The sequence below is a fragment of the Camelus bactrianus genome, chromosome 9, assembly GCF_048773025.1.
Source record: "Camelus bactrianus isolate YW-2024 breed Bactrian camel chromosome 9, ASM4877302v1, whole genome shotgun sequence".
Lineage (NCBI taxonomy): Eukaryota > Metazoa > Chordata > Mammalia > Artiodactyla > Camelidae > Camelus > Camelus bactrianus.
The window spans coordinates 14,008,528-14,022,161 of NC_133547.1; the positions used below are offsets into that span (position 1 = coordinate 14,008,528).

General features: G+C 34.8%; 1 protein-coding gene across 1 annotated transcript in view; it reads right to left on the minus strand.

Annotated features, from left to right (window-relative positions):
• Window positions 1-647: 647 nt before the first annotated feature.
• LOC105072622 (uncharacterized) overlaps window positions 648-13,634 on the minus strand; it is a 166,551-nt gene continuing 153,564 nt past the window's right edge. The window contains 1 exon segment of the mRNA XM_074371187.1: window positions 648-1,890. Within this exon segment, the coding sequence (XP_074227288.1) occupies window positions 1,164-1,890 (727 nt within the window). The 3' untranslated portion in view covers window positions 648-1,163.

Here is a 13,634-nt window from a genome sequence, read left to right on the forward strand (position 1 = left end):
GGATCTTACTTCCATTATATATCCTGATGTTGAGTAAGGTCTGTAGAAACAGTTGCTTTTCAACAAATGATATTAATGACAACGATGAATACAGCAGCAATGACCAACATTCTGTGGGTATCTATTTATTATATGACAGGCACAATTCTAAAAATTTTGTCTTTATTTGATCCTTACACAAAATTATGAGGTAGGTATTATAAATATCCTCACTGTATAATTTCTGCTGAGACATACATGTATAAAAACAAAATTATTCAGGTAGGAGAAATACTAAACAGATAAAGACTATCCTTTGGGAAGGGAAATGAGCGCAAGGATAATGGTCAAAGGGTATGTCTGCCTTATTTGCAATGTTTAAATCTATTATAAGGAAAATATATTGATATATTATTTCTGCAATTAAAATAAGACATGATTCAAGGATACGCCCAGGGAGAGTGTCCATCAGGGCACTGTGTATAACAGCAAAAACTCCGGAGGAAACTGCAATGTCTATCAATAGGGATTTGAAGAAATATTATAGCAACACGTGGAAACAACCATGAAGATACTAGGATCTCCATGTACTGAGTGATAAGCTGTCTGTGAATGTTTTTACAGTAAGAACGTCTGAATTTTGTAAAGAGCAGAAAGAATAAGACATCTTCAAAAATAAAGAGGTCACTTTTATTGGGCATTAAAGGTATTTTTAAAATAAAGGTATTTTACAAACCATGATGTAAACAGACGGACTTTACAGTCATATGAATTTAAGATGGATTAAGAGATGAATATAACAACTATAGGCAAATTCGGGGAAAAAGAAAATGAAAGTCACAGGATTACATTTCAGCATGTATACTTTGATGTTTAAGATAAGGTTAGAAAGGTGCCCAAAGTGCTGCTGTCATTTTCAATGTTTAAGAGACTGAATTATCTGATGGCAAGAGAAACAGGAGCTTTTATTAAAGGGCTTCCAAAGTGTATTCTACTCATAGGGAGTTTCTCCTACAAGATTTTTCATGGCTGAATAAGCTGTCATTGACAAATAAGATGTTTCTACATGATTCTATTTAGAGGGATTAATATCAAGATAAATTCTCTTGTTGAATAGTTGATGTTGAATAGTTTTGAGCTGTAATTGAAAGCCTTCCCACACATTTTAGATGTTCTATGTTTTATCACCAGTACAAATTTTGATGTGGAATAAGTTGTGAGTCATAATTAAAGGTCTTTCCACATTCCCTATATTCATAGGGTTTCTCACCAGTATGGATTCTATGATGACTAATAAGCTGTGAACTCTGAGAATAGGCCTTCCCACATATCTTACACTCATAGGGCTTCTCGCCAGTATGAATTCTCTGATGTCGAGTAAGGTCTGAACCAGAACGAAAAGCCTTTTCACACTCCTTACATTCATAGGGTTTCTCACCTGTGTGGATTCTCTGATGTTTAATCAGTTGTGAGCTCTGACTAAAGGCATTACCACATTCCTTACATTCGTAGGGTTTCTCCCCTGTGTGAATCCTCTGATGCTGAGTAAAGTTTGAGCCACTGCTAAAGGCTTTCCCACATTCTTTACATTCATAGGGCTTCTCACCAGTGTGAATTCTCTGATGTCGAGTGAAGTTGGAGCCACTACTAAAGGCCTTCCCACATTCCTTACATTCATAGGGTTTCTCACCAGTGTGAATTCTGTGATGGCGAGTAAGGTCTGAGCCGCAAATAAAGGTTTTTCCACATTCCTTACATTCAAAGGGTTTCTTGCCAGTATGAATTTTCTGATGATGACTGAGTCTTGAGGGATGTCTAAAGGCCTTTCCACATTCCTTACATTCATAAGGTTTCTCAATGGTATGAATTATCTGATGTGTGGTAAGCTGTGAGTCACGTCTAAAGTTTTTCCTATATTCCTTAGTAGCACAGTATTTCTCTTTATTATTAATGATTTGCTGTAATGTCAAGGATGGATGTTGACTAAAAGTGGGCATGCCTTCATGGGTGAATATCAGTTGACTGAAATGTCCCTCCTGAGAGCCAGGTTGTCTCTCAAACTGGCCATTACATTCCCAGTCACCTCTGAAACTAGAGCACTGAAGGTCATGTCTTGTAAGTCTTTCCATTATCTCCCACTGGGCTGACTCTATTTCATAAATTTCCTTCTTCAGAAATAATTTCTTGGTCTCACATCTTGATTCCAGGACTGAAAGAAAATATGAAAGCAATCACTCACATTTTTCTTGTTTGGGAGAAATAAAACTTCAATTAAAATGGGAGAATTAAACTGAATTTAAAAAAAAAAAGGACAAGAAAAGAGTGAGGAAAGATGGCACAGTAGGATGAGGGCAGTAAGAAAGCCACTGGTTTCCAGATGTTGCTATAAATCAGAATTACTTAGGGGAGCTTGCTAAATACACAGATGCCTTAGGCCCCCTTGCTACAGCTTGACTCTAATCACACATACACACACAAAAAATCTTACAGCATATGCACACACACACACACGAGCATCCCAAGGCATGAGCTGTAAAACAAGGGAAATGATCATACCTACTTAATAACTGTTGTCAGGATTAAATGAGTATGTCTGAGGGAAATTTTCCAGGGGTTGGCAAAGACTTGGAATAATTTTTATAAGTAAAGTTTTATTGGAACACAGCCATTCCGTATTTATTGGAATATGTAAATTTACTCGTTTATGTATTGTCTGTGGCTGTTTTTGAGCTACAGTGGCAGGAGTAGCTGCAACAGAGGTTGTATTGTCTGCAAGCCTAAAATATTTGCTATTTGGCCCTTTAAAAAAAGTTTTCCAGGCCCTGGTTAGATCTGTGTTGTCCATTACAGTGGCCACTAGCATATGTGTCTATTTGAATTTAACATAATTAAAATTAAAAAAAAATTCAAATTCAGTTCCTCAGTGGCAGTATCCACATTTCTCGTGTTCAACAGCCAAATGTGGCTAGTGTCGACCATATTGGAAATCACAAACATAAGACATTTTCACCATTGCTGAAAATTCTAGATTTAGTAATACCTTAAGAAAAGTCAAGTGTTGAGTGAATCTAGCATGGGTGGTGTATAGGGAGAATTTTTTGTGATTAGATATGGTATATGAAAATACTTTGATGAAAATACTACGCCTTGGAATTCTGTGATTCTGAACTTAGAGAAAAAGAGGAGAGGCGTTAACAAGTGCTCAAGCACTGCAGCAGTGATGGCCAACTAACAGGAAGGGCGTCTGTAGGTTCAAAGAGAAGGAAAAAGAATTTAATGGGAGGCAGTGTATTGCTATTGAAAGATCAGAGGTACAAGATTCAGTTATAGGAGTTTTGAAGTCAAACTCAGTTAATTACAAGCTTTGTTTTCTTGGGCAAATGAGTTCATCTTTCTGAGCCCCCAGTTGTCTGTCTGCGTGACAGGAATGGTAACTCCTGCAATCATTGTGAGGATTGAGAATACTATATCAAAAAGTACTGGGTATAAAATTAGAATTTGGAAGATAATATTATGGAAGAATTTCCATACAAAAATGGGAATGTTAGGCAAGTTAAGTGTTTTGAAGACCATACTATGGACCCTGGGGGGAAACCTCAAGCCAAAAAAGTAAAGATCACTCTAGTACCATCTTCTTCCTCTTCCTCTCATAATTTATCTAGCAAATACTGCCTAATCTGTCTCCTAAATATATCCTGAAACTCTTCCTTTTATAGTAAATATAACACCTAATGAAACATCTCTCCTTCGACTATTGAATAGCCTGCTACCTGGTTTCCTCACTTGAGGTTTGCAATCTCAGATCCATTTCACTAGAAGGGCATTAGCCGGCCACTGCTCTGCTTAAAGTCCTTTTGTGGTTTCCCATGTGATGTTGCTCTTAAAATTAAAGCCAAACTCCTGAACATGGTTGACACAGCCCTGAAGGATCTGGTTCTTGCCTCCCTTTCAACCGAATCTCACAGTGTGTTCCTTTTGGTTTCTGAGCGCCATCCACATTAGCCCTATTTTGCAGTTCTTCAAATGCTCCTAGCTGATAGTCCCTGTTTAGGCCCTTTCAGGTAACTTTTCCATTTGTCTAGAAGGTATTTCCTTTTACTCTTGGCCTTGATAACTATTACTTATTTTCCAAATCTCTACTCAAAGGTCATACTTTTTGAGGCCTTCTCTGATCCTATTGCCAGATTATACCCTCCTTGTAATTACACATTTAGCACTCTGATCTCTTCCTTAACAGGATTTCCACAATTTGTAGTAACATATTTATTTAGGTTCATTTAATATCTTTTTTCCCTCAATAGGTCTTAAGTTCTGTGACGGCAAGGAAAATGTTTGTTGTCTTCATCAGTGTGAATCCAACTCTGAGTATGGTATATGACACATATTGGAAGATCAACAAATACTTATTCGCTGACTCAATTAGCAAGTAAAGATATACTCCTTAATGAAAAATGTCTAAAAAATTCCTCTAGAAAGAGAGGACATAATTTTTTCAAACATGGCATATTGTATATATGCATTTATTACTGCTCTTTTATGAAATTCCACTAGAGTGAGAGTAATGAGATTAAAGAAAAGAAGAAACTCCATGAGGACAAAGAGAGTGGGGGAAAAATGCAGCAATAAAAGTTTGGAAACTAGAGACTAGATGAAACACTAATAAATGATATAGCAGCCATTAAAAAAAACCCAAACAATCCCTGAAACCTAAGTCACAGATTAGTCCTATTGTACAAAGCCAGTTATTTTCAGGAACACAATCGTCAGGCACCTTAGGAAACAGGGTGCAAAGGGGCTATAAAATGGAATATTAATTGAAAATCTCCAAGAAACAGACAGACCTCAGATTCTCAAACCTACTCCATATAGCACGCTGATTTTCAAGCCCACTATACCCAATAAACTCACAGAATCTGGCAGCCAAGCTTATTTTTTTAATTCCAGAAAGAAAGCAGAGGAATCTATTCTGGAGAAAATCAGCCCAAGAGGAAAGACCTGACAGGTGGTGTCTGTTCTAGGGAGATCACTCTACAGTGACTACATTAACAAATCTACAAATCCTCAGTCACTAACGAGCTCAAATGGGCTTTTCAATGCCATGGGTTTCTATGAGCTAATAGCCTTGAGTCACTAGCTATTTCAGGAAACCCTTAAATATAAGAGCTTAAAACTAAAGAGAAAAAAACTCTGGAAAGAGACAATGAAGGAGAAAAAAATCCAAAATTCAAAAGAATGCTTCTAAAAACCACATGTAACAATCCCACAAGAGAATGATGCCAGAAAAAAGAAATACATTTTTATAAGAAATAATACAGGATTAGAAGTTAATAAAATTATCTCACAGAAAGTACAACATAAAAAGAAAGGTGGAAAATAGGAAAAAAAATTCTAGGGCTAGCACAAGAAATTTAAGATTGAATTATGAGTGTTCAATCATTCAGAAAATTAAATGAGCCCTTACTGTGTCAGACATGGTGCCAAGCACTGGATACAAAAAAATGATCAAAGTTTGAAACATACAGAATACAGAAAAAGAGAAAACAATGGGAAACAAATGATCAACAAAATAATACAAGAAAATTCCAGTGATTTTTAGTTTCTAGAATCTCAGTGAGTCTCAGTGAGTGCCCAGCCAAATGAAAGAATAAAATGAACATCATGATACTTCAACATGAACATGAGAACATCACAAATAAATAATAAACTCTAAAAGCTTTCAAAGAGATTAAACAGATCACCTAAAATAATTAAGAACCTGAATAGGTTGTGGAATTCTCAACAACACTAGATGCTAGAAGACTTTAGAAATCCTTGGAGTAATGCCTTCAAAAATTTGAAGTAACTTTTTCAACCTAAAATTACATCTCCAGTCAAATTATCAATCAAATTATGAGGATGAAATGAAAACATTTTTATTCATGCAAGGATTCACAAAATATGCTTTCTGTTTACTTCTTTGGCATATTTTAGAAAGATGTGTTTCGGAATAATGAGAAAACAAAGAAAGAGGAAGGCAGGAGATCCAACAGTTAAAGTATATAAAAGTATCCAAGGCATGCAAAAACAGAAGAGAATCAAAAAGGAACTCAAAGTTGAGTGGTAAAGGGAATCAATGGGATGATCCAAAAGGAATCCACTGGATGGTAATAAAGGGAAATTCTAAAAAATAGCTATGTAACAATTGTCCCTGCGTAAGAACAATAGAGGGTCAGGGGAAGATGTCTCAAAAAACATACAGTTACCTAACATGTCTGAAAAGAGTTAGGTTAGTGCCAGACGTACAGAAAACTAAGCAACTCTCAGTTAAGATAAGGTTTAACTTCATGGAAAAGAAAGCCATTTACACAGCCATTAAGTGAACTAAATAATGATTTAATTAAATTCATGCTATAAGTATATTTGGAGGATGAGGAAAGAGGATGTAAAGTAAGCTAAATCTTCAAATTCCACAGCGAAAAGTCAACCATCATCACTAAAACTAGAATTGATTCTTGAAAAAAAATTCTCAGGGAAAGGATAGAATTGGTGATTGATAAATGATGGCAGGGTCATGGAGAAGGAAGAGTAATAGGAAATAAAATAAACATAAAATATGAATTCTATCAGCCATAAAAAACGACAACATAACGCCATCTGCAGCAACATGGACGTCCCTGGAGAATGTCATTCTAAGTGAAGTAAGCCAGAAGAGAAAGAAAAATACCATATGAGATCGCTTATATGTGGAATCTAAAAAAGAAAAAAAAAAAAATATAAAACAGTAACAGACTCACAGACATAGAATACAAACTTGTGGTTGCCAAGGGGGTGGTGGGTGGGAAGGGGCAGACTGGGGTTTCAATATTTGTAGATACCGACAGGCATGTGCAGAATAGATAAACAAGATTATACTGTATAGCACAGGGAAATATATACAAGATCTCGTGGTAGCTCACAGCGAAAAAAAAAGTGACAATGAATATATGTATGTTCATGTATAAATGAAAAATTGTGCTCTACACTGGAAATTGACACAACATTGTAAAATGACTATAACTTAATAAAAAAAGTTAAAAAAAAATGAATTCCAGAAGGAGGATATGGTGATGATACAGAACCAACAAGACAAATTCCCAGAGATGAAGAAAACTCTTAGTAAGTAGGTAGTTCCTTTCCATGCTGAGCAGAATTTATGAGGAAAGAGTTTTAATTAGATATTCTTGGTAGAATTTCTGAGGTTCAGAGAAAAAGAAAATTCCATGTAAGTAAAAACCCAATGAATCAGGTTGTCTCCTACTCATGTTTGTGTTCGGTGTTGCCCCAACAGTTCTCTAAAGTTCTTAATTAGTTACCAGCCTTGAGATACCAGGTTTAATATAGAAATCCGTATTTCTAGCTTTCCTTGAAAAACTGGAATATCTATCTGTTAGCACTTGGCCTGTATTCTCATATGACAGCTGTCTCCTACATTTAACAAGTGCTTACTCCTTTCAGACAGGGCAGGGACTTGCTCTCATTAGCCACTGTCCCCACTATTTCCTAGTCCCACACAGATGCCCAGGCCAGAGTTTCATTTGCCATGTACATTTGCAGTATTGCTTTTCTTAATTTTACCTTCATTCCTAAAGGGTTTTTGCTGGCCATGGCATTCTGGGTTGAGAGTTCTTTAGCAAATAAAATACTGTTCTACTTTCTTCTGACCTCCACGGTTTATGAAGAGAAATCCAGTCATTCAAATTATTGTTTCTCTACAAGTGATGCATTATTTTTCTATGGTTCTTTCATCACTTTGTCATCTATTTTCAGCAAACTGACTATGATGTGTCTAGGTATGGATTTCTTTGGGTTTATCCTGTTTAGGGTGGCTGAGCTTCTTGAATTTGTAGGTTTGTTATTTCTTTCACCAAATTTGGTAAGCCACTATTTCTTCAAATATTTTTTTTCAGTCCTATAGTTTCCCCTCTCCTTCTGGGACTTCAGTGACACAAATATGAAACCTCTGTTGTTGTCCCACACATCTCTGAGGTTGTATTCTTTTAAAGTTTTCAACCTTTTTTTCTGTTATTCATATTGGCTAATTTCCTTTGATCTACCTTCAAGTTCACTAATTCTCCTCTGTTATCTCCATTCTCCTATTGAGATTATCCAATGAGTTTAAAAATTTTTGGCCATTGTATTTTTCAGTTCTAAAATTTCCATTTGTTTCTTTTATTATCTTCTTTTTGTTAATTGGATTTTTTTCTTCTTTTTTTTTTTTGCTGAGTTACACAGGTTCTGTATATATATTTTGGATATTAACTTTTATTAGATATATTATTTGCAAATGTTTTCTCATTCACTAGGTTGCCTTTTCATTTTCCTGATAGTTTCCTTTTCTTTGTAGATTTTTAGCCTGATGTCATCCCATTTGTTTATTTTTGCTTTTGTTGCCTTTGTTTCAGTGTCATATCCAGAAAAATCCAAGACTGATGTCAAGGAGCTTACCCTCTGTGTTTTCTTCTAGAAGTTTTATGCTTTCAGATCTTCTGTTCAAGTCTTTAATCCACACTGAGTTGATTTTTGTGTAAAGTGTAAGATAGTGGTCCAGTTTTTCCAACACCATTTATTGAAGAGACTGTCCTTTTCCCACTGTATATTCTTGGCTCCTTTTTCATGAATTAATTGACTGTATAATGGGTTTATTTCCTGTCTATTTTGTTCCATTGATCTGCATTTGTTTTTAAGCCAATATCATACTATTTTTACTATAGGTTTGTGATCTAGTTTGAAATCAGGAAGCATGATGCTTCCAGCTTTGTTCTTCTTTCTCAAGATTGCTTTGACAATTCAGGGTCTTTTGTGGGTTCCATATAAATTTTAGGATTGTTTGTTCTATTTCGCTGAAAGATGCCTTGGGATTTGGATAGGGATTGCACTGAATCTGTAGATTACTTTGGGTAGTATGAACATTTTAACAATATTAATTCTTCTAATCCATGAGCATGAAAGCATGGAAGAGTCTTCCATTTATTTGTGACTTCTTCAATTTCTTTTGATGTCTTATAGTTTTCAATGTACAGGTCTTTTCACCTCTTTAGTTAAATTTATTTCTAGGTATTTTATTCTTTGGGGTTTTTTTTGATGCAATTATAAATGGGACTGTTTTCTTAATGTCTCTGAGAGCAGTTAGTGTATAGAAATGTAACTGGCTTCTGTATATGGATTTTGTATCCTACAACTCTTCTGAATTCATTTATTAATTCTAACAGTATTTTTGGTGGAGTCTTTGGGGTTTTCTGTATATAGTATCATGCTATCTGCAAATAGTGACAATTTTTCTTTTTTCCTTTCCAATTTGGATGACTTTTATTTTTTTTTTCTTCCCTAGCTGCTCTAGCTTAGACTGCCAGTACTATGTTGAATAAAAGTGGTCAAAGTGGGGATCCTTGTCTTGTTCCTGATCTTAGAGGAAAAGCTTTCAATTTTTCAACATTCAGTATGATGTTAGCTATGGGCCTGTCACATATGACCTTTAATATGCTGAGGTATATTCCCTCTTTTCTGAGCTTTGATCATGAATGGATGCTGAAAAAAAGTCAACATTTTAAATAAAATTTTACTTATTGTAATTTAAAAATATATATGGAAGACCAAAAAGTCAAGTATAACCAAACACTTCTGAAGAAAAAGGTGGAGGGATCTGTCCCACTAGAGGTCAGGACTTTTTATAAAAGCAAGAGTAATTACGACAGGGATAAATAAAAAGGCCAATGGAATGAGTGACCTATGTATATGTGGAATTTTAACATATGACAGAAGGAGCACCATGGATCAGTGGAAAGCAGTGGGGCAAAGATAATATGTTCCCTATATGGAGAAAATATTATAACTGCTCTCACACCATTCATGAAAATCAATTCCAGTTATATTAATAGGGCTTTTATAAGAAAGTCAAAACATAAAAATTCTTGGAAGACAAAAAAGGAGAAAATTAGGCTAGGAAAAAGTTTCTTAAGACCCCACAGGTGTGAAACATACAGGAAAAAAGTAGAATTTTTTATAAACTATGTATAATTTAACCATTAAATATATGATTTAACCATACTAACACAAAGAATTACTGTTCACCAAAAGCTATCATAAAGAAAGTGAATAAATAAGCTACAACTGGAAAACATGTCTATAAAACATGTTACTGACCAAAATTAGTACCAAGAAAATACATAAGGAGTTCCTACAAATTTTAGGAAACAGACAAACAGCCTAATACAAACATGATCAAAATGGCATTACGCAGAAGATATACTAATGGCCAAACGAGGAAATGTAATCATCTTCAACAGTAACCAGGAAAATTTAATTGAAAACAATGAAATAAGATTTTATTTAAAAAAAAAAAGATTTTAACTCACCAGATTGTTAAAAAGGAAGAAAATCTTACAATATCAATTACTGGGAAAGACGGTGATACACACACTTGGAGAACAGTTTGGCATTACCTGGTAAAGCTGAATAAGAATGTATGCCAATGTAAAACCAATTGGGCCACATGGCCTGTCTGGTATGTTTTAATGTCCACTATATTCTCAGACAAATCTCCAAAAGCCTATATCCTCTTTTTTTAGCTATGTGTCTATACAAACTAAGTGGAATGGAGACCTGAAGTGACTATCTGGAGATAACAGGATCCAACATGTTAGCTCATTTTTTTTAAAGCACCTTTAAAAAGGTTTAATTAAAAAAAAAAAAAACACTCTTTAAAGGTGGGGATTTCAATTAAAGAAAGAAAGAAAGAAAGAAAGGTGGCAGGCAGGAAAAGAATGTATGCCAAGACCAGGCAATTTTATTCCTAGGTGTATTTCCTAGCAAATCTCTTGCATATGCAAATCTAGAGGTTTACATGTTATTATGCTATAATTTATGTTAATTATCTGTTATATATCCTATTGTGTATGGATTATATTTCACAAATAACTATACTATTTTTTAAAATAAAAAACTTAATGGATAGGTTGAAGAGCCAAAAAGTCAAAACTGAAGAATATACTGGTGAATCAATACAAATCAAGGCAAAGAATTCAATATAAAGGCAGTATAAATGGAAACAGAGATGAAGAGTAAAAGACACTGGAGATGATCCAGATGTTCTAAGGTCTGTTTACTGGAGCCAAGAGAGAAAAGAGGAAATGGTAGCAAGGTAGTATTTGAAGAGATGACTGCCAAGGCTTTCCTATCACCAGAAAAAGATATAAGTGCTCAGGTTGAAAAATACAACCAGAAGCAAAATATGAAGGAATAAAGGTAACCACACCTGAATATATTACAGTAAAAATTTAGCCCATTAGAAGAAAAGTTCATAAGGAATAACAATCATACATGAAGGAGAAAACATAGGAGAATATCGTCACTTCATGGTCTTATGGTAAGTAAAGATTTCTTAAACAGAACACAAAGTACAGATAGTGTGATTTTGTTTATATTAAAGATTCAAAAATAGGCCAAGGAAGAATTTCTTACGTAAGACCCAACAAGCATAAAGCACAAAAGAGAAGACTGATAAATCTGATAAAAATGAAGAACTTCTGTAAACAAAAAGAAACCATAGAGAGCTAAAAGGCAATTCAGAGTGGAAGAAGGTATTTGCAATTTTTTAGACCATGGAATATACTCATATGCAAAATAAGTAAAGAGCCATCACTAAGAAAATACAGGCAATCCAACAGAAAAACAGGTAAAAAACACTTGAACAGACAATCCACTAAAGAAGAATTTCAAAAGACCAATAATGATAATGAAAGTGTGTTCAACCTCATTAGTAAAAAGGGAAATGCAAACTAAAACCACACTGCAGTATCACTATACACTCACCAATTGGTAGAAATCTAAGTGTGACAATTCCTTACATTAGGAAGCACATGCAACAATGGGAGCTCCTATATACTGCTGGTGAGACTGTAGACTAGCGTAGGCATTAAAGAAAAGCTGGGGGGGGTACATTCAGTGGTAGAGCACATGCTTAACATACACAAGGTCCTGGGTTCAATGCCCAGTTCCTCCTCTAAAAATAATTACCCCCCCCTAAAAAAAGAAAAGCTAAATATCAGGCAGCTAAAGATATGATGTCTTATGATCTATTCATTTCTCTCCTATTCAAGTAACATAGAAAATGTTCATAGTAGCTATTTGTAACTGTCAAAAACAACCTAACTGCCTATGAAAAGTAGAACTGATAAACTGTGGTATATTCATCTAATTGAATGAATCAACTCTGACTATAAGAAATAATATGTATGAAATCTTATAAGCAAAATGCTCAGTTAAAAAAGCAACATAAAAGAATATATAGTATGATTCTATGTATGTAAATTTCAGACTCAGTTAAAACTAACCTATATTGTTGCAGGTCGCTCTCTTAGGTATTAAAAGGATAAGGGGACACAAAGAGATCTGTGCTGACAGTGTTATAGTTTTGAGCTGGGTGATGGTTCCATGAGTTTAAATATCTGCCTACAGTTTGTTACTTTTCTGTACTTGTGATAATTTCCAATAAAAAGAATGCAAATATACTCACTTCTGGGCTTATCTATCTCTACAGGTACAAGTGGATAGATGGATCAGAGAAATAGAAAAAGAAGCCCTGAAATACAAGCTAACATAAATCAGAACTTATTACTGAACAGGCAGATAAAACAATGATGAAATAAGCAGCTGCTGAATAAATGGTGCTAAAATAGGATATGCGAGGAGTTGGGGGGGCACAGGTAATTGATTTGCACTCTCAATTACAGCTTACTGTAAAAGAACTTTAAGATGGATTTAAATGCTATCAAAATAGCAGAAAAAAATTTTAAAAATAACAGAACACCTATAAAATTTGTGGAGGCCACTTAATTTTCTAAAATCAGAAATAGTAATAACCACAAAAGAACTGAGTACAAACACATTAAACATACACTTAAAGATGCCAATCCAAATTAAAATTTAAAAAGTAAAAGCACCCCCTGGAAATGGGTAAATATGTTTTATTTCATAAAGTCCATAAAAATTGACTGAAAAAATAACAGTAATCGATTAAAAAAGTATAAAATACAGTAGGGAACAAGTTAAAAGACAAGAGTACCATTAAGGTGAAAATGTCCACTCTCACTAGTCCTCAAAAGAATGATGCTAAAACAATCCAGTGTACCAAGAAATCATCATAAGATTTCTTCAGGATGATAAGGCATTCACATTATGTAAGGAAGAAAATGTCCATATTTTTTAAATTACATTTTGAAGTTATGCAAAGGTGAAATAACCCGAGGTCTTGGATTCACTTAGAAATACCTGAACAGTAACAACTGGGGCAGATGAAGTACTGGTCGCCTGGCTGCTCCTCAAACACAGCTAATGCACACCTGCCTCAGGCCCTCGAATGTTTGGCTTCCTTCTCTGGCATGTTCTTCCTCCCAGTAACCATATACAATGATTCACTGCTGTACTTCTTCAGATCTCTGCCCAAACGTCACCTTATTGGAAAAAGCTTCTCTAATCATGTCACATAAAATAGCACCCTCCATCCCTTTTCTCCACTTTGTTTTTCTTTTTCACTATTATAGGATATATTATATATTCATTTATTTGTGTATCTCTCCCTGCACTGGAGGGTAAGCTCTGGGAACAGATTCTATTCACTGCTGTAACCTTGGTGTTGAGAA